Source organism: Calypte anna, chromosome 10 (assembly GCF_003957555.1).
Source record: "Calypte anna isolate BGI_N300 chromosome 10, bCalAnn1_v1.p, whole genome shotgun sequence".
In the NCBI taxonomy this organism is placed as follows: domain Eukaryota; kingdom Metazoa; phylum Chordata; class Aves; order Apodiformes; family Trochilidae; genus Calypte; species Calypte anna.
Genome location: NC_044256.1, coordinates 21,505,539 through 21,533,463, shown reverse-complemented (window position 1 = coordinate 21,533,463; position 27,925 = coordinate 21,505,539). Strand labels below are relative to the sequence as shown.

The 27,925-nt window shown below is 61.4% G+C and overlaps 6 protein-coding genes across 7 annotated transcripts; 1 reads left to right on the top strand and 5 right to left on the bottom strand.

The window, feature by feature from the left end:
• Window positions 1-51: 51 nt before the first annotated feature.
• Window positions 52-5,804, top strand: RCCD1 (RCC1 domain containing 1). The gene is made up of 7 exons (XM_030457355.1): window positions 52-243; window positions 682-1,030; window positions 3,613-3,734; window positions 3,962-4,066; window positions 4,172-4,321; window positions 4,406-4,435; window positions 4,586-5,804. The coding sequence occupies exons 1-7, from the start codon at window positions 87-89 to the stop codon at window positions 4,837-4,839; spliced, it is 1,167 nt and encodes a 388-aa protein (XP_030313215.1). The 5' UTR covers window positions 52-86; the 3' UTR covers window positions 4,840-5,804.
• Window positions 5,805-5,818: 14 nt separating this feature from the next.
• Window positions 5,819-10,814, bottom strand: PRC1 (protein regulator of cytokinesis 1). The gene is given in 15 exon segments (XM_030457354.1): window positions 5,819-6,122; window positions 6,829-7,014; window positions 7,350-7,460; window positions 7,715-7,825; window positions 8,134-8,280; window positions 8,419-8,514; window positions 8,724-8,860; window positions 8,942-8,995; window positions 8,998-9,088; window positions 9,272-9,421; window positions 9,553-9,723; window positions 9,804-10,037; window positions 10,164-10,286; window positions 10,508-10,640; window positions 10,756-10,814. Coding segments are annotated over 15 exon segments (1,833 nt in total). The 5' UTR covers window positions 10,767-10,814; the 3' UTR covers window positions 5,819-6,044.
• Window positions 10,815-11,247: 433 nt separating this feature from the next.
• On the bottom strand, window positions 11,248-16,889 carry VPS33B (VPS33B late endosome and lysosome associated). 2 transcript variants are annotated; one of them, XM_030457358.1, is made up of 23 exons: window positions 16,736-16,889; window positions 16,414-16,494; window positions 16,279-16,337; window positions 16,126-16,175; window positions 15,885-15,952; window positions 15,629-15,674; window positions 15,248-15,342; window positions 14,764-14,871; window positions 14,596-14,692; window positions 14,401-14,478; window positions 14,118-14,191; window positions 13,677-13,763; window positions 13,510-13,600; window positions 13,243-13,317; window positions 12,762-12,826; window positions 12,637-12,691; window positions 12,521-12,567; window positions 12,306-12,438; window positions 12,077-12,150; window positions 11,859-11,960; window positions 11,682-11,757; window positions 11,485-11,601; window positions 11,248-11,387 (listed from the first exon to the last, which is right to left on the bottom strand). In XM_030457358.1, the coding sequence occupies exons 1-23, from the start codon at window positions 16,829-16,831 to the stop codon at window positions 11,308-11,310; spliced, it is 1,854 nt and encodes a 617-aa protein (XP_030313218.1). In that variant the 5' UTR covers window positions 16,832-16,889; the 3' UTR covers window positions 11,248-11,307. The 2 variants fall into 2 exon arrangements, with proteins under 2 accessions (XP_030313218.1, XP_030313217.1); XM_030457357.1 differs by having other exon boundaries at window positions 11,249-11,387; window positions 16,279-16,340.
• Window positions 16,890-16,968: 79 nt separating this feature from the next.
• HDDC3 (HD domain containing 3) lies at window positions 16,969-18,536 on the bottom strand. Its single transcript, XM_030457049.1, has 4 exons — window positions 18,364-18,536; window positions 17,746-17,801; window positions 17,437-17,677; window positions 16,969-17,154 (listed from the first exon to the last, which is right to left on the bottom strand). The coding sequence occupies exons 1-4, from the start codon at window positions 18,473-18,475 to the stop codon at window positions 17,024-17,026; spliced, it is 540 nt and encodes a 179-aa protein (XP_030312909.1). The 5' UTR covers window positions 18,476-18,536; the 3' UTR covers window positions 16,969-17,023.
• Window positions 18,512-19,197, bottom strand: NGRN (neugrin, neurite outgrowth associated). The gene is made up of 3 exons (XM_030457050.1): window positions 19,069-19,197; window positions 18,886-18,996; window positions 18,512-18,804 (listed from the first exon to the last, which is right to left on the bottom strand). The coding sequence occupies exons 1-3, from the start codon at window positions 19,191-19,193 to the stop codon at window positions 18,531-18,533; spliced, it is 510 nt and encodes a 169-aa protein (XP_030312910.1). The 5' UTR covers window positions 19,194-19,197; the 3' UTR covers window positions 18,512-18,530.
• Window positions 19,198-19,476: 279 nt separating this feature from the next.
• Window positions 19,477-27,039, bottom strand: TTLL6 (tubulin tyrosine ligase like 6). The gene is made up of 12 exons (XM_030457046.1): window positions 26,929-27,039; window positions 26,332-26,462; window positions 25,197-25,353; window positions 24,826-24,969; window positions 23,724-23,809; window positions 23,382-23,607; window positions 22,981-23,165; window positions 21,683-21,871; window positions 21,057-21,234; window positions 20,542-20,733; window positions 20,026-20,374; window positions 19,477-19,590 (listed from the first exon to the last, which is right to left on the bottom strand). The coding sequence occupies exons 1-12, from the start codon at window positions 26,947-26,949 to the stop codon at window positions 19,502-19,504; spliced, it is 1,947 nt and encodes a 648-aa protein (XP_030312906.1). The 5' UTR covers window positions 26,950-27,039; the 3' UTR covers window positions 19,477-19,501.
• Window positions 27,040-27,925: the final 886 nt, after the last annotated feature.

The window sequence follows — 27,925 nt, the reverse complement described above, 5'->3', positions numbered from 1 at the left end:
CCCGGCTCTGTCATTCTGTCCGTCTCGGTCTTGTCGGTCCAGACCCCCGGGCCCGCCCCTAACACAGGTCCCGCCCCTCGCCCGCCATGGCGGCTTCGCGTCGGTCCTGGTTCGTGTTCGGCTTCAGCCCCGAGGAGGCCGTGGGGGAAGCGGGACCGGGAGCGGCTCCGCGGCGGCTGGAGCCGAACCCCGAGCGGATCCGCCGCGTCTGGCCCGCCTGGAGCTACGTGGTTGTGGAGAGCGGTGAGCGCCCGGGACCCTGCTGCTGCCGATCCCGCCTCCCACGAGGTGCCGGTGCCGCCCGGTTCGCCTCTCCGCTCCCTCCGCCTCTCGCCTCCGGCCCCCGATGTGTCCCTGTCCCCTTCCGCCCTCTCGGTGCTGGTTCTCCCCCGGTTCTCCCCCAGACCCGGGGTGTCCCTGTCCCCCTTCCTGGCGTTGTTTTCCCGGGACGCCCCTCCCAGCGCTGACGGTTCCCCTGGGTTCTGTCGTCGTCCCGCAGCCCCGGGATGTGCCCGTCCTGTCGCGATGCTTCATCCCCCCCCCCCAGCCTCTTCCCCCCGCCCCACCGGGATGTCCCCGTCCCTCCTCCCAAAGCTGTTTCTCCCGGGATGTCCCCGTCCCCCGGGATGCCCGCACCCCCCGGGCTCCCCTGTTTCCCCGTGGCTGACGGTCCCTCCGCAGACGCGGGGCTGGAACTGCGGGGTGCGGGGCTGCGGCAGCGGCTGCGGGGATGGTCCGAGGCTCTGCCCTCCGAAACCCACCTGGTGCTGCGGGGGCCGGCGGCAGCGCGGGCCTGGCCGCGGGGGGGGCTGCGGGGACCCCCTGCCTGGAGCCGGGCACTGCCGACCCGGTCCCGCCGCCGCCCCCCGCCGCTGCCGCTGCTGCCCGGCGGCTTCGCCCGCCCTCGCCCACCCTTCTTCGTCCCCCTGACCCTGCCCGCGGGGGTGCGGGCCCGACAGCTGGCTCTGGGCCACGAACACGCGCTGGCACTCGCCACCAGCGGGGAGGTGTATACCTGGGGAGGTGGCAGGTGAGCCCCGGGGGGGGCACGGGGTCGGGGTGTACGGGGTCGGGGGGGGATGCACCTGCTATGCAGAAGGGGTGCAAGGGACAGGTTGGGTGCACGGGGGCAATGTGGGGGCACAAGAGAAGGGAGCAGGAGGGGTGCAGGGTGTGGTAAAGGGGATGGCAGGGTGTGGAGTATAGGAGGGCTGTGGGGAGGGGGTACAGCGTGTACAAAGGGGATGGGGAGGATAGGGGTGTGCAGGGAAGGGGTGCAAAGGGGATGGAGGAATATGGAGGTGCAGGAAGGACAGAGAGGTACAGGAGGGGTCTCTGGACAGGATACAGGGTGTACAAAGAAGATTGGGGGATGTGGGAGTGCAGGGGGGGTACAGGGTGTACAAAGGCTGTGTGGGGCATAGGAGGCACAGAGAGGTGCAGTAGAAGGGGGGGGATGGCCAGGGGGGCTGCCGCAGGTGGGGTGAGTTTAAGGACACAAGGGGGTCATGTGGATGCTGAGTGTTTCAGGGGGATGCAGAAAGAATGATGGATGATTGGGGCTGCAATAGGGATGTGGGAACACATAGGTGATTTGGGATGCAGGTGAGAGGACACCTGGGGTGGGGGGTGTCGCTTAATGGTCTGAGCCTCCCCTCTAAGCTCACAGGTTTAATATAAACTGGTCCAGGTTCCTGTAGCCTTGATTGATTGATTGACCAACAGGCTAAAATCTAATAAAGTGGTTACACAGTCAGTAAACTAATTGACGGATAAGCACACCACTCATTACTTTCTGATCCTGTTATTCTTCATGGTGTTGCACGTAATTAGTGACCTGCAGCTAATAAGTCTTAAGTTATCTTGGTTACATACAACTGGTGTTGAGTCACAGCCCTTTCTCCATTCTGGGCCTGCCTTATGGTGTGTCTGTCCCCCTCACACTGCTCAGGGCTGGACGGGGGGGGGGGCTTGGGGATGGGGGTGGGCACAGTGGTAGGGGGGGTGCAAGTCCCTAGAGCATTACTTGGTGTTAGTCCATCCGCCTTGGTTCAGCACTCTCACACCTCTCCTTGGGACAGTGATGGGGGGGCTGGCCAAGGCCCAGCTCAGGTTTTTTGGTCCATCAGCTCAGCACAAACTTTCCCTTCCTGTGGGCTGGTGGCAGTGGGCACTGTGTCTGTGCCCTGCCTCCATCACTTTGCTGCTTCACATCAGCTCCCAGTCCCTGCCCCTCCTTAATGTCACAAAGGCACCCACCTGCCACGAAAGACCCCTTTGTTTCTGAGATGGAGAAACCACCCATCTATTAATGTGGTCAGGTGCAATCCCACTGACACAGCCCCACCAGAGCACAGCTGACCCCTTGGGAGCAGTGTCTAAGCCCCGAGTCCTGCGTTCATCTGCCAGCAGTTGCACTGGAGAACAACAAATACCAGTTTTCTCCTACTCTGGGGTACTGTGGTGTGCTCAAGAGTGACCATAGGATTTTAGCAACACTATGAGTTGTTAGTATCCATAAGGTGGAAGGGATTGTATATTCCACTGTTTATGGAAGACAAAACTCACCAAAGACTCTTGGTTGTGGTCAGAGCTGTGTGATGTGGCCATCCCTCCACATTTCTGTTCTGCTCAGGAGTGTTTTGTTCCTGGTTCTCTGGTTGTTCTGGCTGGGGTCTTGGCCAGCTGATACTGAGCATAAAACTCGGGTCAAGCCAGCAGTTTACATGTGCTGCTCTTAGCTTGCCTTGGCTTTCCCCTCAGAGGGCAGGATCCCACCCCTGTGCACCGACAGTGTGTATTTTAGGATTAATTTAATTTAAAAAAAAGAAAAGCAAACCCTAACAACTAAATGCTGTAGTTAAGCTTTGGTTATTCAACAAGGCTGAGAGGCCTCTGTCTCCTCTGCACAGCTGGTTGTTGTTGCTGTTCCCATGCAAACTCTGGTAGCTCCTTCCCTACCAAAGCCTAGAATCACCTTCAGCTGCTGGGGCTGGGAGTGCCTGGAGCCCCAAACCCTTCCCAGCCCTGCTAGATTGTCTCTTCTTTATCTTCTTCTTATCTTTATCTTCTGCAAATCATCTCCTGAAGGAAAGGGAAAAGTCCTTCCAGAGTCGTTGGCACTGGTATTTTTTTGTCCTCTTCTGACACTTTCCTAATCCAAGCCCAGACTCATGGGATCCACGAATGTTCATTCTTGTGCTGATTGCTGACTCAGCACAGCCACAGAACTCACCCCGGTATTTAGATGATCAACGGACCAGCCTGTAAACACATTAGTTAATTTGCAGTTACTCTGCCTGGTGATTGCACAAACACAAACACTTTGGTTCAATTGTGGTGCAGCTGCTCCTGATTTACAGCTCAGTTTGCTGCAGCCCACCAGACACTGGGACACCCCCCCCCCATCCCCCTGGCCGTGCCCACCGCCTGCCACCAGGGCACTGGGGCACCCTGCACCCCCCAGGGAGTGCCCCTGGGGTGGGGGGTCCCGGGGGGTAGCAGCACAGAGGGGAGGCCACAGGGGCTGAGGGGTGCAGGAAGTGTCTGTCTGTCTGTCTGTCTGTCTGTCTGTCTGTCTGTCTGTCTGTCTGTGTGTCTGTCTCCCCGCAGGCACGGGCAGCTCGGCCATGGGACGCTGGAGTCGGAGCTGCATCCACAGCTGGTGGAGGCTCTGGCGGGTGTGCCGATGGTGGTGGTGGCGGCTGGAGGGTGGCACTCAGGCAGCATCAGTGGTGAGGGGTTGTGCGGTGCACGGGGGGGGGGGGGCAGGCGGCCTTCAGCCCTGGTGGCAGCAGCCCCCCCACAGCCCGGTTACTCCACGTCCCTGTTCCCGGGAGTCGGGGTGCACGGTGTGGTGCCACATGCGCTGCCGGTGCCCCAGAGCACTCACCACCAGCAAAGGGGGCTTCGGGGCTCAGCTCAGCTCTGGGGCCACCCCTGATACCCCCACACCCTGCAGAGGCAGGAGACCTGTACATGTGGGGCTGGAACGAGTCGGGGCAGCTGGCTCTGCCCTCCAAGGCGCTGGCAGAGGAGCGGGCACAGGCCAAGGACACAGGAGCAGGTGATGGTGCAGCTGGTGCGGCTGCATTGGTGTAGGGCTGGCGGGTCCCATCCTGGATGGGGCCCGGTGGTGGCTGCTGGGGGCTGAGGGTCAGTTCTTCCCCAGGGGACTCCCCGCTGCTCCCCCAGGAGCAGCCAGTGGCCGAGGACGTAGCGTTCATATCCATCCAGGCGTTCCCGGCCCTGCTGGATCTACCACAGGACCTGGAGGTTACTGGTGTCAGCTGCGGCTCCCGGCACACGGCTGCGGTCACACGTGAGTGGGGGAGGCAACTGCCCTGCCGGGGGGCTGAGGGGGCCCTGGTGTGGGTGCTGGCTGATGGGTGATGTCTCTTTGCAGGCAGTGGTGAGCTCTACACCTGGGGATGGGGTAAGTGACACCGTTGCTCTGGGGTTTGGCCGCTGTGACAAGTGTAACCCTTTATTTGATCGGTTCCATGAGCTGAGGGGTGGTCCCCTCAGACACCTGTGAGCCATCACCTGCCAGGGCCACCCCACGGCCTCACTCTGGTGCCTGCAGGTAAATACGGGCAGCTGGGACACGGGGACAAGGCCAGCTCTGACCGACCACGCCGCGTGGAGTTCCTGGTGGCCGAGGGGCTGCGAGCAGAGGAGGTGGTGTGTGGGCCCTGGACCACCTATGTCTGTGTGCAGGAGCTGGGAGGACCCCACAGCCCCCCCACCATGGGGACACAGACGAGCTCTGCTCTGCCTGGGACAGGCACTGCGGAGCTGCAGCTGCACAAGTGCCAAAGACAAGACTGTAAGGACTGAACAACTTTATTACATCTATTTTTCTTTAAGAGCTGTGGGGTTGCTTTGTGCTGCACAGAGGCTGGTCCCAGCTCCCCCCAGCCCCTCTGGACCCAAACCTGGCTCTGAGCCTGGTGGGGACACCCGGGGAGCCATTGGTCACCCCACAGATATACAGAGAGCAGCAGCTATGTACACATACAGGTATTATTCCCATCAACAGTATATACAGAGTTACAGAGCAAGGGGACAGAACCTGGAGAATAAATAACAGTGAGTGGGGACTGTAGTGATAACAAGTGCAAATTAGTCATGGTCAGGGACAGACACACAGAGCTTCATTAACAAAGGTGCAAAGAGGCCCCCTGTGCCGAGGCTGCTACCTCCCTGGCCTCTGCCCGAGGGGAGGGCAGTGCTGGATGGAGGGGGGGGGGAGACAGAAGCTGCCCCCTCCCCCTGGCAGGGAAAGGAACCTCATCCTCTTATATCTCATGGCCTTGTCGTTCATGCTCAGGCTTCTCCAAAGCTCCAGACAGGAGCTGCTCAGCCACCAGGGCTGCAGGAGGACACTGGCTCAGGCTTCATGCCTCACTGCTTCTGCCAAGGGCCCCCCAGCCCTGGTGCTCCTCCCCGCAGATTCCTGGACTTACAGCTGGGATGGGAAAGATGAGACCCTGCAGCAGGGGTGAGGCCAGTGCTGGGGGGGAGTGGGAGGGTGTTGAAGCAAAGGCAGGTAAGGGAAGCTGAGGCAAAGCCAACCCCCTACTCAGGCCAGCCCCCCTGGAACAAGCCTGCTGTGATAGAGAAAGGAAGGTGCTGGTGAACAGCAACAGGCCATAAAAGCTGGTGACAAAGGGTATGGAGACAAGCTATTCAAAATAGCTCCTGTCTGTCCCAGAGCATGCACCCTGGAAGGCAGAACCCCACAGCTCTGCCCCAGCTGGGCTGCCCCCAGACCCCACCCTACCCTAATGCAACCCCCAACTCAAACCTTTAATCACAAACATTTGCAAAAATTCCCTAAATAAAAGCAAGTTTTTAAAAGTGTCCCTTTTGCACCCAAACCCCCTGGCAGGTGGCACTCCCCCCCCCCCCAGCCCCACAGAGAACTGGGCTGGCTGGAGTGATGCCAGAGCCCTCACCCTGGGGAACAGGGGGCTTGGGGGGCTCTGCGGGAGCAATGACTGAATACAGCTACAAGCGTCTGGAGTGGGGCCAGCAGCACCTCAGCAGAAGGCAGTGGTGGTGGTGGAGTTCAGGACACGGGAGCTATTGTCAGACCTGGAAGCCTTGGAAAGTTCGCGCTGTGGAAAGAGGAAGCAGGAGAGAGGGATGAGGGGAGTGAGGGGGGTGGGAGCAGGAACCTTCCTTCATCCCAAGCCAGTCCCTCCCTGCCCTGGGGCTGTGCACAGGCTTGGGATCAGAGCCTGGAGTCTCCGCATGCACAGCCCCAGGGACAGGGGACACTGCCACAGTAAGGGATGCTCCTTGGCTGTCTATGGTCAGAAGTTGTTGATCTTCTTCCCAAGATCTAATTTAAATCTTATCCTGCAGTCAGGGCAGCACCCAGCCTGGCACACCACAGGGATCAGCAGGACAGTGGGACAGGCACTGTGTTCCTTGGCAGGCTCAGGGTGTGAGCACATAAGGGATGAGTCCATGCAGGCAGGAGGAAAAGGGCAGGAGACCCCCGAGCCCCCACTGACTGGGTATAGACAGAGATGTCTCCCTGCCCAGGACATCCTGCCTGCACCAAGAGACTCAGAGTAGGGAGGGAACTCTGATGGAGACAGAAAAACCTCAGGAGAGCTCTGTGCCTGTTCCCGAGGGGCTGCTCAGGGCCAGCAGGCACCAACCCTGTTTTAGTTTCTGGGTGTCTGGGCACATAGTGAAGAGCTCTGCTGTTGTGGGCACTGACAGGAGCAGCTGCTGGGGGGGGGACAGAGGGGGGGCCTGCACAGCCCCAGTGCTGCCCGGCGAGGGGAGGTGGGGTTAGAAGAGGTGAATTACCGCAAACTCAGAATAGGTGCTGGCCACAGAGTTAACGCTGTGGGTACGCTGGGCAGGGGCTGTGGGGGTGCACCCACCGCTCAGGGTGGTCCCGTTCAGCTGCAGGATGTTCTCCTTGTTCCTCTCCCGGTGTCCAGGACGGGGGGGCTTTGCGGCTGCGCGGCTGGGGGTCCGAGCCTGACCAAGCTGTGGGAGGGGACACAAGAACCAAGTGGAGCTGTGCTGGCTCTGAAACTGGTCACCCTGTGGTGCCAGAGTAGTCTCAAGCTCCAGGAGCCCAGTTCCAAGCTGGAGCCGTGCAGCACTTCACCCAGGGTTGGAAGGGCTGAAGGCTCAGTGCCAAGAACACTGAAAATCTGGGCTGGAGGAAGATTTCCCAAATGCTGCTATTGCCCTCCTCCTCCCTCATGTCCCTGAAACATCCCACCAGGATGGCAGCAGCTGAGTGCAGCAGGCCATGGACTGCAGGAGGGTTCTGCACCCCAGGAACTTGGCAGGGATGCACATCAGGAGGTCCTCACCTTCCCTCCAGTGGGCGGCAGCCGGGATGTTGGCGAGTGGTAGAGGGTTGCCCCGAAGGCCGAGCGAACGGTGCTGTTGGGGGTGGCACTGGAGATGGAGGTCCCGTTCAGCTGAGGCAAGAGCAGATCAGGATTGTACTGGGGGTGACCAGCAGTCCCATGGAGCCCCCCAAAGCATCAAAGCACAACCAGTTTGTTGTCCCAGGGAGGACAGAGGTGCCCATGGCCCTTTCCCTGCTCCCATCATGCTGCTGCAGCCCCCCAGCCTCTCCTACAACCCCTCGGGGGGCTGGGGCCAGGCCGGGCAGGGTTTCCTCCCAGCTGCAGCAGGGTCCCACAGTGCCCCTCAGCACAGATAGTTTTACCTTCCTTACTTTGCCAGGTGTGTGTGGGCCAAGCACCCGTCGCTTGATGGGGGTCCGGGGGGTGCTCCCGTACATCATCTCCGTCTCAATCTGGCGGCTTTTCTTCAGGTGCTGGGGGGGAAGATGCATTGGCACTGACCCACCAAGCTCCCACAGGGGGCACAGCCCCCGCTCCTGGTATTCCAGGGATTTAGGGTATCCCAAGCCAAGGTGCAGCTCTGGCACAGCTGGGACCAAGAAAGGGCTCAGCACAGCCACTGGCAGTGACAGCAGGACCAGTGCCCACGAGGTGACAGTGTGTGGAGCCACGGGGGGGCAGGGCAAGGAGACAGAGAGCCCTGGGCAGTGGCTGTGTGGGGCAGGGACCCATCAGGCATTAAGGCAGCAGAGGAGGGGGCTCAGCTCAGCTCAGCACTCACCCGCTCCTGCTTCTCCTTCTCCTTCTCCAGGCGGTACAGCTGCCACTGCTCTGTCACATACTCCAGGAACTGCTGCCCCTTCACCAGGAAAGCCCCCCCATGCTCCTGCTCCCAGGCCTGCACCCTGCTCTCCAGCTCCTCCTGCAGCTGAGGGGAACATGAGGGTAGCATGGAGAGGCTGCCTGCCTTGGGGGGGGAACCCTCCATGCCAAAAGAGCTCTTGCTGGCTCCAAGTGCTCTGAACAGGCCACTCAGGGACTACTTCTTCTCCAGGGCTGAACCTACCTTGGAAAGGGTCTTCTGCAGCTTTGCTCGCTGCTTCTCCTCCTTCAGCAAGTTCCCCCCACGGTTGGTGAAGCGGCTGGGGTCAGTGGCTTTCCTCTGGTACAGAACCAAACACACCCACTGCTCTCACACCCTGAAGGTACTGACCCTGCAAGCACAGCCCCCACCCCAAAACACAGCCCCTAGCCCCCTCACCCACGTACTGCCATTCCCAGGTGCTCCCTGGGCTTCCCCAGCAGCACTTTGCCCACAAGAGCAGAGAGGGGCACTGAGCCCAGCAGAGAACTTTCCTGCCTGGACAGTACCTCCAGCTCCAGGAACAGCTTCCAGTTCTCCTCCCATTTCTGGACAGCCTCAAACAGATCTTTGTGTGTTTCATAGTAGATCTTCACCTTCCCCACCTCAGCATCGTGGAGCTCAAGCAGGGTTTCTGTATAGTCCTCTGGAGAGGACAGGACAGCAGGTTCAGGAGATAGCCAGGATCCCCACACTGTGGGCAGCCCTCAGCTCCTGCATTACTCACCATCGTAATAGGGGCTGAAGTCTTCCCTCTGCTCCTGGCTGTAGAAGCACTTATCCAGAGGTCAGCCAGCTCTACCCGGATTGCCTGGATCACTGACTTCATGTTTTGCAGCTTCAGCTCCTCCAGACGATCCACTTCCAGCTGCAGCTGTCAGGTGAGGAGAGCACAGACTCAGAGGGCAGCAGAAGAAAGGAGAGCAGGATTTATCTTCTGCATGGGCCACTTTCCAGGATGAGGCAATAGCCAGCATCACCTCCCAGCTCCTCCACCCTGAGGACTATGAGACCCTTGGCTGCCACCCCCAGCCCTCCTCCCAAGGAGAGCCCTTACAGCTTTCCTGGTCTTGGCCCTGGACCCGGCCATGTGCACAGCAGAAGTCACTCTCTCCTCCTCAGGGACCTGCAGCCTCTCCCAGAGTGCCAGGATCCTGGCGCGCAGCTCCGTGCACACAGCTTCGTTCAGGGACCGCCGGGCTTCCAGCTGGAGGGGGGGAGCACAGGGTCAGCCTGGCCCCAAAGGGCTCATCTTCCAACAGATCCTTGGAAAACTCTCAAAAGGATGTTCCAACACCCAGCAGTTGCTCTGCATGTGGTGATGCAGCACCCCAGTACCTGCTGCAGGAGGCTCTGCAGGGCAGCAATGTTGTCCAAGGACAAGCAGAAGGCTTCCTCATCCTCACACACCACGTCCCGCTCAAAGCTCGTGTCTGGAGTGTGGTCCAGCTCCTCCATCAGGAGGATGATCTGTCGCTTGCTGCTGACAAACTCTTCTCGCCTTTGCTCCTGGAGGTGATAAGGGGTGTCAGAAACCAGCCAGCACCTCGTGACCCCCTCTGCCAGCTCCCAGCCCGCTCCACACTCACCTTCTCTGCGGCCAGGGCAGCCAAGTGGTGACGGTAGCGATCCAGGTCCTCCAGGCTGGGCACAGCGTTGCTGTCAATGCCAAATGGGGTCGTGCAGAGGATGTCACACAAGTCCCGGTCCTGCTCCTGCAGGGTTTTCAGCTCCTGCTTCCTATCTCTTTTCTGCTTCAACATCACTTCCACACGGGTGCGCAAATTCTTCTCCATCTGCAGAATGGTGCTTTCCTCCTCTGCCTGGAAAAGGCCAGACATCAGCTCTCACAGACCTGACTCACGTTTTTAAGGCTTCTTAAGCAAAGACCGGGTAGCTGCAGGTTGTCATTGCCAGCAGGCCCCTTGGAGTGCAAAGCAACCTCGTACCTCAAAGGGCTCCAGCTGGAGCTCCCTGCAGAGGGTGTCCAGCTCCTTCCGACACACTGCAATGCTCTTCAGGAGCCGCTCCTTCAGGCTCTCCTCCTCTGCCACCATCATGTCCAGGAGACTCTGCAGCACGGGCATGGTTGGAGGCCAGGGGGGCCCAGAAGGACCACAACCAGCTGGGACCCGCGGGTGCTCCCGCTAGACCGGGCTGGCGCCGTGTGGCCGGGCTCGGGAGCCGCCCCGGCGTTCTCACTGCCGCCAGCGAGTGTGAGACCGCACTGCGGGCCCGGTGGAGCCTCCCCCCCGCCCTACCCCAGCCCGGGGACACCCCCGCCGCTCCTCACCTTGATGTGCTTCTTGACAACATCGGTGCGCTCCAGGCGCTGCTCCTCGGGGATGCCGATCTCCTCCCAGATGTCCCGCAGAGCCGCCATGGCTCGGTTCAGGCACGACACGGCCTCGGCCGCCAGCACCTCACTGAGAGAACCGGGGGCCGTAAGAGCCGGGCTCGTCCCCCGCTCTCCCCAGCCCGGGTCCCCGCCGGGTCCCGTTCCCCTCCGGTTCCCGCTGCCCACGCCCCGTCCCCCCGCACCTCTTCCTCATGGCCGCCGCTGTGCCCACCGCTCCCTCCGCAGATTCAAACTCTCCTCCCGGGCGCTCTCATTGGCTGAGCTCGGCGCAAACGTCACCAGCCAGCCCCGCCCACAACCGCCGCTCGGCGTCGCGGCAGGGGCCGGCCCCGCCCCAAGCCGGCCGCCAGCCAATGGCAGCACAAAGAATGTGGCGCTTCTGGCCAATCACAAGCCGGACCGGCGCCGCCGCAACAGCACAAGGCGCGCGCTCGGCGTTTGACAGCAGCCACGTGATCTGGGGAGGGAAACGCCCCCCCGGGCGGGGCCCGAGAGACTGCGCATGCGCCACCACCCCGAGGGCGGGGGGGCTCCGGGAGGGGGGTGTCCCCGTTGTCATCCCACATCGCCCCCGGGAGACCCCACACAGAACCCCAGCCGCCCTCACAGCACAGACCCCCCCAGCCACCACGGGACCCCCCAGGCCAAGCCAGATCGGGATCCGTGCCAGCAGGAACATTTATTATCACAAGCGGGGCGCAGGGGTGGGCTCGGCCCCCCCGAACCCCCCACCCTCACGCCTTGGCCTCGATCATGGCCTCCAGCATGCGAGCGCTGTTGGTGATGGCTGTGGTCAGGAAGATGAACTTCAACCCTGGGGGGTGAGAGAGGTCTCGGTAGTGCCCCCCCAGCCCTGGCTGAGCCGGGGGGGCTCCCGGCTGCTCCCCGGCCCCTCAGCGTGTGGCTCCCACCTCTCTCCTTCCCCAGGAACCGCAGGGCAGCAATTTCGGAGAAGGTACAGCCCCCCAGGAAGATGGCGAGGACGATGCGCTGGGACTCCCCAGGGGGGGTCTCCTCCCCGGTGCTGTCTGGATGGTACAGAATGTGATGGGACCCCCGCCGACCCCCAGACCCCCAACAGCCCCTGGATTCCCTTGCCCAGGGCTACCTGAGACAGAAAACTCGTTGCCATTGAGCAGACGCACCACCTCCTCCAGGCCCAGCCAGCCTCTGCGCTCCAGCACCTGCAGACAGGGGGCAGGGTCGGGGGTAAAACCAGCAGCCCAGGGACCCCCGACAGACCCCCAGGAGGAGCCTGTGTCTCAGGGGGGTGTGGGGGGCTTACCTGCTCGATGATTTTGCAGCTCAGGGGGATGTAGGCCCCGCTGAAGACGTACGCCATGTCCGGGGGCACCTTCAGGTTGTATTCCCCGTCCACCCGGGGGATCTGCAGAGACGGGTGACACGCAGGGTGCCGGACCCCTCCCCACCGCCCAGAACCCCTCCGTAGCCCTGGCATGCAGGTGGGCAAAACAGCAGGCCAGCAGCCCCAGACAAACCTACCAACCCCAGCTTCTTGCTTATGGCTCGGAAATTGCTCTTCCTCGCTAAAGAGCTAAAGGCATCGGTGATCTTCCCTGGAACAGATGAGGAGGAACAGCTCAGCCCCCCGGGTGGAGCAGGGGCCCAGGCTGTGCAGAGGGAGAGGTTCTGCCCCACGGCACCACCCCTGGGGATGTCTCCGAGGGGTCAAGTCCCCGCTGTGAGGCCACGGGGCCGGCGTGGCTCTCACCAGCAGCCCGGTCTGTCACCAGCTTGCTGACTCTGCTCTCCACGGCCGTCAAGGTCTCTCCAGCCGACTGCTCCGTCAGCAGCCCCACGCGCTTCAGGTTGTGGAAGGTCAGGAGGTGCTCGGGCCCGTAGCTCTGGGGAAGGGAAGGGGCCCTGGGTCAGCTGCTCTGTCACAGAGAGCACTCGTGGGGAGCACCGTGAGCCCCCGACCCTCACCTGCAGGTACTGGGTTTTGAGGGAGCGGTAATCCTTGGGGACGAGGCCTGTGAGGAGCAGGGGGTGAGCGCGGTGCCCGGCGGGGCCGCGGTGCCACCGGCACCTCCCGCACTCACCGTTCTCCGTGATGGACAGCAGGCACATCAGGCGCAGGCTCTCGATCGGGGAGACCTGGGGGGCAGGGGGTGATCAGCTGCAGCCCCCCGGCCCTGCAGCCCCCCCTGCCCCCAGCAGGGCTCACCTGGCGGTCGATGTGCTCCTCGATGAAGCTGGTGCTCTCGCGGATGTCGAAGCCCTCCAGCAAAGCTGCGGGGGGACAGGGCAGCATCACCTCACCCACTCCAGGGCTCTGACCAATGACCCAGCTGGAGCCTGGGCTCAGCCTCCCTCCCCAGCCCCAGGGGACGGGGCAGCCTCACCCCCCCACACAGCAGCCCTCTGGGGACACGGCTTGACCCCATTTAGGATCTCCATGTCTTGGGGACAGGGGTTAGTGTTAGCCTGGGCAGTGATGTCATCCAGCTGTACTGGATGATCTGAAAGGTCTTTTCCAACCCAAACAATTCCCTGATTCTCTGATTCCAGACCCACCCTGATACAAACTGGAAGGACTGTGGCTACACAGGTGGTTCCTGGTTGTGAGGCTGCCCAGCTCCTGAGTGGGTGAGAGCACTGGACTGGGACAGGGCAGCCACAGCTGTGGGGCAGGGAGCAGCACTCACAGTGTTCAGCCTTGATCATCTCCTGGAAGTCCTGCTTGGTTTTCTTCTTCATGATGGACTCACAGGCACCAATATCTGCAGAGCCAAGAGGAGGGGTGACAATCTCCACTCATCCCCCAGCCCCACTGCAGACTGGTACCAGCACACAGCCCCTGCCCCCTCCCCACCGCTCAGTCCTGCCCCTCCTGGGGACCATCAGTGCCCTCCAGCATCCCCAGAGCCCAGGTGCCCACTGCAGCAGACAGGGCCTCCCCTCCCCATTCTTACGCAGGCTCAGCAGACGATGCTCTTGCTTCAGTCCCTTCAGTTCCTGGGAGACAAAGTTCTTCATCTGTTTGATGTCCATGCCCCGGCGCCTCTGTGGAAGAGAGAGGTTGTGGGGAGGTGATCTGGCTGTGGAGGGACAGTGCCCTGAGGGACAGGAGGATGCTCACATCGTACTGTGCCTGCAGGTTACGTGACTTCTGGCTCAGGAAGCCAAACACACTGGAGAAGTGCTCGTTCCGAATCTGGTTGAAGACCTGCAAAGAGAAACAGCAGTCAGCACCCACCCCGAGCTCCCCTGTGCCAGCACAGTGCCCAGCACAGGGACAGCCACTGCACCTGGGGATGGCACTTGCCAGCAGTGAGACACAGGGATGTCCCCTCAGGGAGGTCAGTGCCCCAGAAGACCCACCAGCTGGCACCACACACCCCTGCAGGCAGGGACTCTGCCAGCTGCAGGAGCTGAGCTGCTTTCAACCACGTTTCTCTGGTCTCTGTGCCCTGACCCATCCCAACCTGCACCCTCAGGTCCAGCCAGGACACCTGCTCAGTCTCCCCCCATGTCACCTGGGCACGAAGCACAGTGGGGCCCTCGTCCCCTGAGGGCTCACCTTGTCCTGGGCATTAAGGAGCACCTTGATGCTCTTGTCCGAAGAGGTGACATCTGGCCCAAAATCCACGCTCCCTGCAGAGAAGGATGAGAAACTGCTTTGCCCCAGTAAGTGACATCCCTGTGTATGCTGACCCTGCTGCACGAGGCAGCAGCGACAGGAGATGTCCCCCCAGCCTCCAGCAACCCCCACACCAGGACTGTCCCTGTTGGCTACAGCACCAGACCGCTGTTCTGATGATGCTGAGCACAAAGCCCAGCTCCTGGCAGCCCCCAGGACCCACCACACTTGATGCGGAAGGTGTCATCCACCAGCCCCTCGTAGACCACCTGGGAGCACAGCGCTGTCACGTAGTCCGTGTCTGCAGGGAGAGCCAGTGCTGGGCTCCGTGCATCCTGCTCCCCACTGCTCCCCGGGGTGAGCAGCCCCCTCCAGCTGCTCTTCAGCCCCCACCCGCTGCCCCCTGAGCTCCAGGTACCTCTGTCCATGAGGAAGACATTGCTGATCTCGGGCTTCCTGCCCTGCCCATCGTTCTCACCGTCCTCCTCCAGCTCCCGCCACAGCTCGTGGCTCATCTGAAGGTGGCAGAGTGTGCCAGGGCACGGGGGGCAGCCCCGGCCCCAGCCCAGCCCCGGGATAGCCCAGCCATACCTTGGCACACTGCCATCCCATAGGCTCTGCCAAAGGGTCCATACAGGGAGTTCAGCAACTGCAGGGCTCGAGCGACCGAGGTGATCCAGCGGTGATCTCCCTCCTGCAGGGAGCACGAGGTGTTGGGACTCGCTCTGGACACAACTGCCACATCAAGGGGCTTGGCTGGGGACAGAGCGAGCCCTGGGCCTGGTGCTTCCAGCAGGAAATGTGCACAGGAACGTGCTGGGGTGGCCCAAAGGGACTTGGGGGCAGCAGAGCAGGGGGCAGCACAGGGGCTGTGTGTGGAGGGGAGACATCAGAGCAGCCACCCCCAGCAAAAGTGACACAAGGGCCTCCAGCATGGAGGGGACCCAGGACGTCCCACACCTTCTCCCTGAGGAAAGCTTTCTGGTCCCCAGCCTGACAGACAAGCGAGGGGACGGTTGCCACGGTTGCCAGCCCACAGGGCAGCAACCCAGCAGCACCATCTCACTGACCAAGAAGTAGTCACGGAAGAACTCGGGCAGCTCCATGCTGATGATGTCTTCATCCAAGGGGAGCAGGTAGAAGGACCATTCGTCACAGGTGACATCTGTGTTTGGGACAGGGGATGGTGACAGCCTGGTGACACCCATCCTGCAGCAGAAACAGCCCCAAGAGCTGGGACAGCCCCAGAAAGGGCTGTGGGGAACAGAGATGGGGCCATTCCACAGGGGTTTGTGGCTCTGTCCTCCCAGGAGACAGGGGAGAGGCACTGATGCTGCGGCTGTCCCTGCCAGCAGAGGGATCCCAGCACTGGGGTTCAGATAGGATTCTGCAGTGTCAGAGCCCCCCCGAGCCAGCCCTAGGGAGGAGGAAGGTGCCACAGCCCCACTCACCGCCAAACACTCCCTCCTCCTCCAGCACCATCTCACAAGCATAAAACTGGAAGAGAAGGAAAAATCCTCAGGGCTCAGCCAGCTCTGAGAGGGCAGACAGTGGAGAGGACCTGCTCATTGCCAGGAAAAAGCAATTTTGGTTTTAATTAAAGATTCCTGGGTGAGGAATGAAGAACTTTTGGTGCCCGTAGAGGAGTGGAAGGTTGGGCAGACATGGAGCAAGGGGGTTACTGGCAGCACAGTGTGGTTGTCTGACCTTTTGGGGGCTGAAGATGATCTTGTACTTCCTAGTCCTCCCTGACATCTTGTCAGCGTTGACAATATCTGTGGACAGAACCCACACAGACCCTGCCCAGGCTGCCTGCCCCCCCCCCCCCCCGAACCAGCACCGCTCCTCTTGTGGGACCACGTCCCAGATTCCCCATCTCACAGAAACCAGAACGCCCCAGGCAGAAAGAAAACTCCCGGGTGCGGGGCCTGCCCGCTCCCGCACTCACCAGCGATGTACCGCATGGTCCGGACCCGCGGGCGCACGAGGAAGCAGAACCTGCCGGGTCAGGGCGCTGAGGGGCTGGGGGAGGCACCTGCCCCCCGCCCGACCCCCTGCTCCTGCCCGCCGGCCCCAGGACCACCGCGGGGGGGGGACTCACTGGTCACTGGCGCTGAGGGGGGGTCGGGTCTCCGCCTTGTACAGTTTATCCACTTCGTGCTGCTGCGGGGGGAGCCGGGCGTGGGACGGCAGCGCGGGCAGCGCGGGCACCCGCCCGCCCCGGACCCCCCGGTACCTTCAGGATGGAGACGTTGGCGATGCGGTCGAGGGGGCTCATCAGGTCGGGCTCGATGAACAGGTCCTTCTTCCCGGGGAGCTGAGGGCAGGCAGGGCGTGGGGCCGGCGATCGCCGTCTGCCCCGGGGGCTGATCCCGGGGCCCAGCCCGCTGGCCTGCCGGTACCGGGCCCCTCGCGGGCCGACATCCCCGTCCGCCCGGAGCCGACCCTGATCCCGGCTCCTTCCCAACCCCACTCCCGGTGCGGGAGCCCTCCCGCCGCCCGCCCGGGCCCACCGCCGGCCCCGGCCCGCACTCCGGTCGGTGCCCGCCGTCCCGGACCTGTTCTAGCAGGTAGATGAGCTGGTCCCGCGCCAGCCGCTTCAGGATACCGAAGTCTGGCGGCTCGGGCACATCGCGGCGCCCGGCGAAGGCCATGGCGGGGCGGGGAGGGAGGGAGCGGCGCCCGGAACGCCCGGACGCGGTGTCGGGGCGGCCGGACCCCGGTGTCGGACCCCGGCGGCGGAAGTGCCTGTAACCATGGCAACGAGAGGAGGCGGGACGCTCCGTTCTGTACAGCTTTATTGGTCGCCGCCACCGGCGCCTTTCCCCCCACACCGGCCTCGGCGGTCACAGGGCGAGGCCGCGCTCCTCGAAGAGCCGCCCCAGGGCCGCCTCCAGCGGGGGACTGGTCCCGCGCAGACCGGTCACCACCTCCGCCGCCCACCGGAAGTAGTCCTGCACACGCTCCGGCGACCAGCCTGGACGCGACACGAGCCCCGTCACCTCCGGCAGCTCCCGGGGCGCGGAGGGACCCCGGCACCACCGGCCAGAGCGAGGGCCGTGACCGGCACCCCGCCGGCGGGAGCGCTCCCCGAGCCCCGCCCGTGCTCTGCTCACGGTGCTGGGGTCCCCGTTCCCCCCGCCACCTTCCCCCTACCCCAACAACCGTGATTCTCCCCCTCTCCCCGTCCTCCCCCGCAGCTTCGGTGGGACCGAAGGCTCGCCCCGGAGTGCGGAGAGGCCCCCGGTGCCCGCAGTACCTCGCGGGGTGCAGCGGTTGAGGTCCCGCAGGTTGTCCAGCTTGTCGGCCAACTTGACCAGCTTGGCGCGGGGGCTGCTGCCCGCCGCCCGCTCCACCTGCAGCCGCTTGCGCTCGGCCTTGGGCAGCGCCTTGTCATCTGTCACCTCCTCCACCACCCGCCGAACCGCCGTCCCGAACCGCTCCTCGATCTCCGAGAACGTCGTGTCCGTGTCCTCCACCGTGTCGTGCAGGAGGGCAGCCTGGGACGGGCAAGGGGATAGTCGGGGGTCCCGGGCGGCGGGCGCGGGCAGGGGAGGTCGGGGGTTACCTGCAGCACCACCGTGTCCGTCACGCCGGCCTCGAGGGCCAGGATCCTGGCTACGCCTGCGAGGAGAGCCCGAGAGTGGGGAGTGGGCGCGGGACGGGGGGACAGGCAGCTCCCGGGGACCACTGAGCAGTGAGGGGTCCCCAGGGTCTGCCCGGTTCCACCCGCTGCGGGGTGAAAGCTTTGAGCCGGGGCAGGCTCCGGGGGCTGGCTGTCCGCAGGGTGCGCAGGGGGCTGCGGGACCGGGGATCACTGGGCCGGGCGGGGCAGCAGCTCCCGAAGGCAGCGCAAGAGCGTGGGGGAGCTCCAGGGCATGGGAAGGAAGAAAGAGCTCCCGGGGAGGGGGCGGCTAGGGTTGTCTCCGGGGGGTGGGCAGTGTCCGGAGGACTCAGACCCGAGTCGGGCGGCAGGAGAGGGGAGCGGGCACCCTCCGGGGGCCGGGGTGAAGGGATCACAGAGGCGGACAGCGCTCTGGAGCGGCAGGGAGAGGGCGGGGGGTGGCTCCAGGGGGCGGGCAGCGCTCCGGAATAGGAGCGGGCACGGGTGTCCTTCCCGGGGGCGGGCGGTGCTCGGGACAAGAGGGGGTGTCCCGGGGCGGGGGTGCGGGTGGGTTCTCCGCACCGATGGGGTGGTTGATGAAGGGGGTGCCCTCGGGGTCCTTCCGCCGCTGGCCCTTGTGCTTCTTGGCGGCGAAGTCCACGGCCTCCAGCAGTGCCGCCGCCTCGGAACCCATATCCGGCGCGAATGAAGCGCCGCGGGGCGGGCGGAGGCGGGTCCGGTCTAGTCGTTTATTGCGCGTTGTCCCCAGGCCCGCCCCAACCCCGCGGCAGCCGGTATAGCAGTGACCCGTCGGAGGCGCGCACCTCCCCGCCGGCGGACAGTCCCGGTGCCGGTCTCGGTGCCGCTGCCTTGGCGATCGCCCGCTCGTCCTGCCGCAGGCGGCGGTGCGGGGGGGGGCAGCCCCGGCTCCGCAGTACCCGCCGCACCTCCTCGGGGCTGACGCCGAAGCCCCGGGCCAGGCGCTCCGGCGGCCACTCCTCGGGCAGCTCCTGCCACAGGAACCTGCGGGCCCGGGCAGGGTCACCGGGGCCCGGGCAGGCACACCGGAACCCTTCCCCAGCCCGTTCTCCGCACCCCGCTCACCGCATCTGCTCCATGGCCGCCCAGGTCAGGGTGCGCTCGGGGGCTCCGCGCTGCCCGCCCAGCTCCCGCCGCAGCCGCCGCAGCCGCGCTGCCGCCCGCCGCCGCCGGGCCCTGCGGGGAGAGACGTGAGACACGGCCCCGGCCCCCGCCCCGCCGCCCCGGCCAGGCCCCGCCGCCCCGCACCTCTGCTCCTCCTCCAGCACCGGGTCCGCCGGCTCCGTGTCCCCTGACCAGGCGGCCAGGGCCCGCCGCGGGGCCACGGTGAGGAGTGCGGCCGCCCGCAGCCCGCGCCGCAGCAAGGCCGCCATGGCCGGGAACGCGGAACGAGAACCGGGCGGGGCCGGCGGCGGGGCGGCCCCGGAGGGGTGGGGGGCGCGGGGGATCCGGCGAGAAGCCCCCGCCCCGGGGTCCCGAGAGGGGGATGAGCTGTGTGCAGGCAGGGGCGCAAGCACTCGCCCGAGGTCTGGCAGAGGTGAAGCTGCTGTCCGGGGACCCGATCAGGGGGTGCAGCAACCGGCCCCGGCTCTGCCCGGGGTGACCCTCCCCATCCCGCAGCCCCCGTGAGCTCCCCCCTCTGCTGCCTCACCTGCGCTGCTCCCAGCAGCGTGGTGCGGGGTTAAGGGCAGCTCCTGTCCTGCGGCACTACTGAAGATGCCATTGCCTGTGGCTGTCCCCGTGGTGCTGGCTGGGGACCCCGGGTGACCGCTGCTGGTGTAGAAGGACAGACTGCCAGCTTCATCCGGGAAGAGCACAGATGGGGAAGGCAGGTAGACATGGCAGTGTCCACAAGTGTCTTCTCTGTATGTCCCACAGCGAGCACACCCCTGACTCCAGCCCTCTAAGCTTCCCACACTTCCCCATCCCCTGACATCAACCCTTGGTCCTGGGAAACCTTGCCCACAAAGATGGGGCACTACTGGCCTGGGCAGGGACTCACAGAGGTCACCAGTTACCAAAGAACTCAGTGTCCTCTCCACAGGGTTTGGGCACCCCAGGGACTCTGAGTCCCATCCAGTTCACCCCCCTTCCCACCACAACAGACCCAGGAGCACCCACACCTCCCAACCCTCCCCCTATGGTTCTGCTCACAGACAGCACAGTGCTGATGCCCAGAGCCAAGGGAAGGTAACACAGACTCACAGCTTTCAGCCTGGACTCTGGTGCTGGGGAGCTGATGACCTCTGGCCAGCATGCCCTGGGGTTTGGTGCAGGGCTGGGGAACCACTGCTGGACCAGGCAGCCACCCCGTGTTCTGGCCCCCCAGCCGCTGCTGCACCTTGTGCTGCCCACGGGGAGGGATGCTCAGGCCTCGAATGGAGAGGGTTCCCATGGCTGCTGGATCTCTGCCCAGGCGTGGGGCCTCAGCTCGGGGGTTGTGCAGGAGCTGCTGTCCCAAAGGCCGGGCTGGACCCCCCAGGAGCGAGAGCGGGACGAGCATCATGAGTCTGTGGCTGTCCTGGCTCCCGAGCGCACCCCAGAGGAACGGCGGCTGGAAGGGAAGGGAAGGGAAGGGAAGGGAAGGGAGGAAGGGAAGGGAAGGGAAGGGAAGGGAAGGGAAGGGAAGGGAAGGGAAGGGAAGGGAAGGGAGTGGCTGCAGCTCAGCTGAGAGCAGCCCAGCCTCAGCCTCAGCCCGGCAGGGCAGATCCCCTCGATTACCTGGATCCTGGAGATGCCGGATCCCTGGGGGGGTGCTTGCTTGTGGGCTGTGGGGAGCAGCCGGCAGAGCTGGTCAATGATGCCCAGCCCTCGGATAAGGTTCTCACGCTGCACAAGAGCATTTACTCTTCTCTTCTCCTCATTTTCCAGGATATCCTGAGGTTGCATGGAGTTGTACTGCGGGCGTTGTGTCTAGGGAAAAGAAAGGTTGGGGTCAGAGCAGAGTGGGGGCTGTGGCAAGGCACAAGAGAGGCAAAGCCCCAGACTGCACCAGGCCCTGAGGAGAGTCACAGGCTTTGGGGTGGAGTGGGATGAAGATCCCAGTGGGAGACAACAGGGAAGGGACAACACTGGTGCCTACAAGAGCCTCCCAGCACAAGCTGTCAGCTCTCTGGACCTGATGAAGCAGCTTTAAACTTCTGTTCCTTGGGAAGTACCCACAGCCCAGCACCTATCCCAGTGCCACGTTATTGCCTTCAAGAGCCCCCTGTAAGCCAGTGACAAGAGCCAGGTACCCTCTCCCATATCCTGGTGCCTCTGTAGGCGAGGCGGGTTGGAGGAGCTGTGGCTCTATTACGGATCTGGCCTTTGTCTCCAGCTGACTCTCCATGCTGATCTTTCCTCACTTTTTTCTTCTTCCTGGTAATAGCTTCCCACTTTTCCTTTTTCAGGCGAATTTCTTCCAGTTGCTGCCTGCCACAGAACAGTCATCTTAGTCACTGGTTCAGTAAGAGCCACAACGGCCAAAGGCTATTTTGAAGCTTTCAACCTGATACATTTTACTGCAGTCATAAGTTCTGTAGTGAACAGATCGCTATTGAAGCATGCCAAGAAATGGACCAGGAGTTCCTTTAAAGAGACTCCCCAATGCAAGAAATACCCTTGGATGAGGCTGTGCCTGCCAGGAGGGTGGAGGACACCTGCAACAAGGTGTGTCCAGAGCCCAAAAGTCACTGGGATGTGGCATGTGCCTCTCAAGGGCCCAGGGTGGGGGGAAGACTTGGTGACACAGCCCATGCAGCTGCCTTCCCCTCTGGCTCCCACCCCTTTTGTACCCCTGCTATGTCCCCAAGGAGGGAGCAGAGGCAAGCAGCCTCTGTGTCAGCCCGTGGGCAGTGGGTGTCCTGTGGGGGCAGCGTACCTGGCACACTCCTCTCGTGCCTTGGATGATGCTGTTTCCTTGAAGAGGGAACTGCTCTGCTGGAAGAAGGGCTCGTACCTCTCTGTCCCCTGTGCTGGGTAAATGCGACGGAAACCACCCAGGTGGGAGTCCTCATACTGCTCTGCCTGGGAGAGCCGGGCAGCCTGGGTGCTCTCCAGCTCCTCACGTCTGCACACCAGGAGACAACACAGGCAGAGAGACAGGGTGGGAGGCTCCAGGTGCTCTCCTGGCTGGTGGACAGAGCCTGGCTGGTGCTTCCCCCATCTTTCCCCATGTGGGAGCCCGGGGGTGCACTGCAGGGGCTCCTCACAACCCTCATTTCTCAATCCTCTACCTGCAGAGTGCTGGTGAAGCATCTCCAGACCTCTGACACCTGCCCACCATCCAACAAACCCAGTGACAACAGCAGGTCATTAAAATGTGCCCACTCACGGTCTATCTGCCACCCTGCCTGCTGCTGGGACCTTCCATAGGATCATGGAATCATTCTGTTTGGAAAAGACCTTTAAGATCATCCAGTCCAACCACTAACCCAGCACTGCCAAGGCCACCACTAACACATGTCCCTCAGCACCACATCTCCACAGCTTGGAAACCCCTCCAGGGATGGGGATTCCATCTGAGCAGCCTGGGCCACAGCCTGACAACACTTTTCAGGGAAGAAACTCCTTCCAGTTTCCAACCTAAACCTCCCCTGGCACAACTTGAGTTGTGCCAAAAGTTCCTCTTGTCCCATCCCTTGCTCCTTGGGAGCAGAGCCCAACCCCCCCTGGCTCCAACCTCCTCTCAGGGGGTTGCAGAGAGCCACAAGGTCTCCTCTCAGCCTCCTCTGCTCCAGGATCAGCACCCCCAGGGCCCTCAGCTGCTCCTGGGCAGACTTCTGCTCCAGGCCCTTCCCCAGCTGCATCACTGGGAATCTGGGAGCAGCTGGGGCCTCAGGGACAGGCAGAGCACAGGGTGAACATGCTCAGCATCTCCAGCCTGGAGTTCTCTCATTGCCCTGGAAGCTAAGGCAGCATGCCAGACACAGCCTGGAGAACAGGCTCATCTTCCACAGCCTCAGGAAAGGACAGACTGACAAAGAGGGAAACCCCAGCCCTGCAAAAAGGTGCCCTGCTCTGGTCCCCGGAGCTCTTCCTTGCAGGATGCAGATGGCTCAGGAGGTCTCTCTATCTCTAGGCCTCTTGAGCTAGGATTTAGGAACACCCAGCCTTGATTTCATCTGTGCCCCGCCTCATCTCGCTGGGGCCCTGCAGTGCTGTGGGGCAGAGCAATACCTGGCTGCACGGAGAGCCTGGTGGCCCTGGAGGAGCCGCTCCTTCACCCGCTGCTTGTCCTCCTCCAGCACTTTCCTTCTGTTGCAGGCGTGCACGTTGATCAGGTTGATGGTATCACAGAGCAGAGCATCCTTCACCTCCCGGTCCAGGCGTGAGTCCGTGGTGAAGCTGGGAGAGTGGTTCACCTGCCAAACAAGGAGCTGCTCCCACCTTCCCTTCCAACTGCACCCCTCCCACACAGCCTACAGCAGGTTTCCTGGCTGCTTGTCCTCACTGCTTGTTTGATTTTGTGGAGGATGTGGCCTTTTTAATCACTTCTGTTCATCCCACTACCCTATGCTCTGGACTCTATTCCCAGCAGGCAGCTCTTGGCTGCCTCCTGCTTCCAGGTGTCTCCTCACCTCCAGCAGCCAGGGCTTCAGCTTCCTGTCCAGCAGAATATCAAAGCCCAGAATCTCAAAGCAGGCACAGCCAGCACTGTGGTTGGGGAAGCAGCTTTGGTAATTGTGCTTTACCACAGGGTGAATGGAAATAAGAGTCTTTATAATAATATCTTCAATATCTGCCCAGAGTTTTGTTGTGTCGTAGCTGTGATCGGCCATCCAGGCATTCAGGGTGGACAGTTTCCTGGGTGGGGACAGGAGGTGATGAGCTGAGCTCATCTGCCCCAAGGAAGACAGAAGTAAATCAGTGTCTTCCAGAGAGCTTCCCTGCAGGGCTGCATTTCCTACACAGGACTATACCTCTTACTGCCCGTCGTGTCATCCTGGATGAAGTTTTCATTGTGTTTGTTGATAGCATAATTAGTCAAATGCATGCAAATATCACCCTGGGAGAGGAACCACAAGAGACTCAACCACAGAGCATCAGTAGAACCAGCCCCATCAGCTCTAATCCTGCCACTAGCTTTGCCCACATCTGCCTCCTCTCTGTGGTGGTGACCTGCAGCAAGGGGTTAACCATGCTGCCAATTCCCTCCAGACAGAAGTTAGAGATCTCAGAGTTCTGCCCTCTCAAAATCTTATCCTTATGTGGAGGAGAGCACAGGAGTTGGCCCTGGCCTCACTAAAGCACAAGGGCCTCCTCAGGACAGGAGCTGCAGGAAATTTCTGCAGACTCCTCCTTTGCTGACCCAGAGCAGAAGAGCTCTCCAAGACACGTAAGGGAGCGAGGGAAGACATCCACCCAAACTGCTCTGGGATGAGTGGGCAGCCAGCCCAGAGCTGGCTATCTCCTGGCACAGCAATGTCCTGCTGGGATCTGACAGGCTGGACCCCTGCTTGGAGATGGGCACAGCCAAACTCTGCACTGTGCCTTCCTAGTTCCCTGCCCTGCCTCTCCCAGACTGTTCCAGTACCAACAGATAATTCCAAGGTCCCTCTTTTCCACCTGAAGCAGACAAGGAATTGTGGGGACCTGAGAACGCTCATGAGGGCAAGAAGCAGCAGGAGTGTTGCAGAGATGCCATGGGGTCTCTGTCCTTGCAGATTTGCAAGCCCTGTCTTGAGGGGGACCCTGAGAAACCAGATCTGGGTTTATTGTTGACCTGGTTTTGAGCAGAAGTTTGGACTTGAAACCTTCTAAGTGAGCCAACCCCATGATTCTGTGAGAACACCAGTAAAGAGCCCAGATGTTGGGCCTGGGAGTAGATCTATTTCAGACATTCCTGAAATACCTTCTGTGAGGAGAAGGAGGTACTGGGGGAGGGGGGAGCAGGAGAGAAGAAAGTCAGGTCCCATGAAACCCACCAGTTCCCGCTTTTTCAAGGTCTGGAATGCCCCTAGGACAAGTTAGGGACTAACACCTACAGATACTATGCTTTTTTGGAAAGTTCTCTTTTTTTACCAGGTTTTTGCTGCTGGGATCGATGTACCTCATGGTGGCAAAGCGGGCCAAACCCTCCTCATAGACAAAAATCCTCAGTGGGTCACAAGATGTGACGAGCACGTAGATGCGCATGTCAAACTTAAAGCCGTCAATAAGGAAAGGCTGTGAGGAAAAACAGGAACAGGAGTGAGCATGAGGGAGAGAAACACACACTGCTGGGGTGCAGCCTGCACAGCTTCTGCAGCAAAAGGACCACTCAGCAGGGAGGACAGAGCCCAGCTTTTGCCGTGGCAGAAGATGCAGAGCAAAGGACGCCTGGAGGACCTGGGGTGCTGGGAGAGCGGGAGGGCTGCAGCCCTCTGCCTGCACTTCCAGCCTGTCCCCTTCACCTTGGAGATGTACTGCTGGCAGATCATGTGCTCGCCGTGTTTGATCTCCTCTGGGTTGCGTGTGATGAAGATGCCTCTCCCCTGGCAGCCACTCTCTGGCTTGCAGATGAAGGTCCTCACTCTCCTCGCACGTCGGTAGGCCTGGAACTCTCCATAGCTGTGAAAGGACAGGAGGGACTGTTACAAACTGCAAAAAAACAAACCCTGAACGCTCTCATAACAGTTGGTCACTCAAACTGTGGTGCTGTGGGCAGGCAGTACACCTACTCCTCATCTACATGAGTGACAAATTGGTCCTTGGACCTGATGAAGCTCTCCCAGTGCCACCTTTTGCTGGCACACATCTCCACCTCTGCTGGAGGGGTTGTAGGAAGTGGCCACCACAGGGCACACAGGGGCCAGTGAGATTTTGGTTCTGGTGCTGCAGGGAGAGCAGGAGAAAATAAACAAGCCCTGGCTGCAAAAGAGGAGGTCACAGGTCTCTGCATCCCCTTTCCTGCTGCTCACCAGCAGGCAGGAGGCCTCAGCCAGCATGCTGAGCAGGACACAGAGGCTCATGGTGTCATGTGGCTGATCTCCAAGAGGAGACGTGCTCTGGAATCAAGCCCATCTGCCAATTAGTTGATTTTCTGCAGATGGAGGAACACCATCCTTCCAGTGGGCACTGCATTTAGGGAGGCAAAGAGGATAAATTCCTGAAACCAGCACTACAAAAATGAGAGGCCAGGAAATGCAATCTGGAAAGAAAGAGCAGAGACCTACGTCTGCCCTCTCCAGAAATGGGAGGACAGGGTGGCAGCCTTCCTGGGCAAACTCCAGCACACCTCTGTCCCCCAAGGCCAGTGGAATGGGAGAAGTAGCAAGTGTGACTCTCCCAGCAAAGACACTTCAGGGGAGAGATGAGCAAAATCTTTCTAACTGTGAGGAGAGTGCAGGTACAGAACAGGCAACAGGAGCAAGCCCAACTTTAAAGTCTTCAGGAAATGGTAAGAATAAAGTCTGCCAAGAACAGGTATCGTGTCCCTTACCAGCATGCAGACTTTGACTGCTCTTTGGTCTCTCTCAGATATATTTTTGGCTCCCAGTCCCTAATTTGACAGCCCTGCTCTCAGCTGCAGCAACACGTGTCACTCACTCAGCAGGCAGGCACCACGTCCGGGGAAATATGTTGTACTCCTTGGGGAAGAGCCTGAGCATGCGGTTGAGGTTGCGAGCCAGCAAGTCCTTACGGCAGATCTCAATCATGCCTGGGAAATGGTTGATTTTCTGAAAGAGGTGAAGACAGAAACCAGGATCAGCGAAGGAAGAGCAGGGATCCTCCTCCAGAACCATGATGGCCCAAACGGGAAGCTGGACCTGTGGTTGCCTTGAATGTCTGCTGAGAGAGAAGATTGCACCACAACTGCTTTATCTGAACTTCACCAGTGATTTATCTGCTCATTCCATCTCAGTTCTGCCACCCTGGAGTACCACAGCTCCGGAGAGGGAGCCCTTTGTCATCAAGAACAATTTATTTCATGCTCCACGAAAGGGGCTGGCAGCTTCCCAGCTTGGAGTGGCTGCCAAAGCCCCGCACCAGTGGCAGAACAGAAGTAAGGGCTCATGAACCTGTGTCCTCCAGAACCCGTGCGGAGAAAAGGGGGCACGGGTGCTCGTCTGGGCACTTCTGTTTCATTGCACAACACGTCGTTCCACCACCAGCCCCACCCCAGACCTGCCCAGGGGCACTTACCTGGAACCTCTTCATCTCCATGAGGCGCTCCAGGGACACTGAGTAGTCTGTCCAACACACCGTCCACTCCTCGTCTTCTCCCGCCTCCTTCAGCCCGCAGCACCGCGCCGCACGCCGCACTGCACCGGGGCAACCAGGTGACAAGGGGACAGGCAGAGACACGGGCACTGGGACTGTTAAATCCCCAGAGGAACCAGGGACAGTGGGGAACAAAGCTCCCCGGGCTGCGGTTCTCTGAGACACGAGGCATTGAGAGGACTTCAGGAGGTGTCAGAGCAGAAGCTGTACCTGGCTGAACCCACCCTGGTGTACAGGGAGACACCAGCACTGTTCAGTCTGTACACTGTGGGGTCCCAGAGCCCCCCCTGAGCTACAGCAGGCTCGAGTGCCCCGTGGGTCAGACCCCAGCTGGGCAGAATCAAGTCTTCTGAAGGTATGAGTGTCCTCTTTGGAATGCGTTTGTCAGCAGAACACACCAGCTGGGGAGCAGAGGGTTGCTGCTGGGATGGTAATTAATGCCAGTTCTGAGTTTGGGCTGGGGAGATGATGGAGGTCAGTGCCACACCACCTCCATCACCAAACTGCCTGAGCATGGAACATGCAGTGCCCAACAAACCCTGCCTGCCTTGCCCAGACAGCCAGGCTGTGACCCTCAACAGTGTGGCTGCACTGCCAGGACAGCCATCAGCAGCTTGGCTAATAACATCCATCAAGTGTCTGCCTGGTGATGATGCAGCAAAGAGGAGCTCCCTGGAGCTCACCACTGGAGACAAGGCAAAGGGAGAAATTCCTGGCACCAGTCCTGCACGTTGAGCAGCTGGAGCTCTCACTTCAGCCCTCCCAAGCACAGGCACCTCTGCCTTGACACCACCCTTAACCCTTCTCACCTATTTTGCATACCTGGACAGTGCAGGTGCTCGGGGTGGCCACAGGCATGAACTGCTGTGGCACTTTTGGCCTCATTGAACCAGTAAATGCATGTACCAAAAAAAACCCG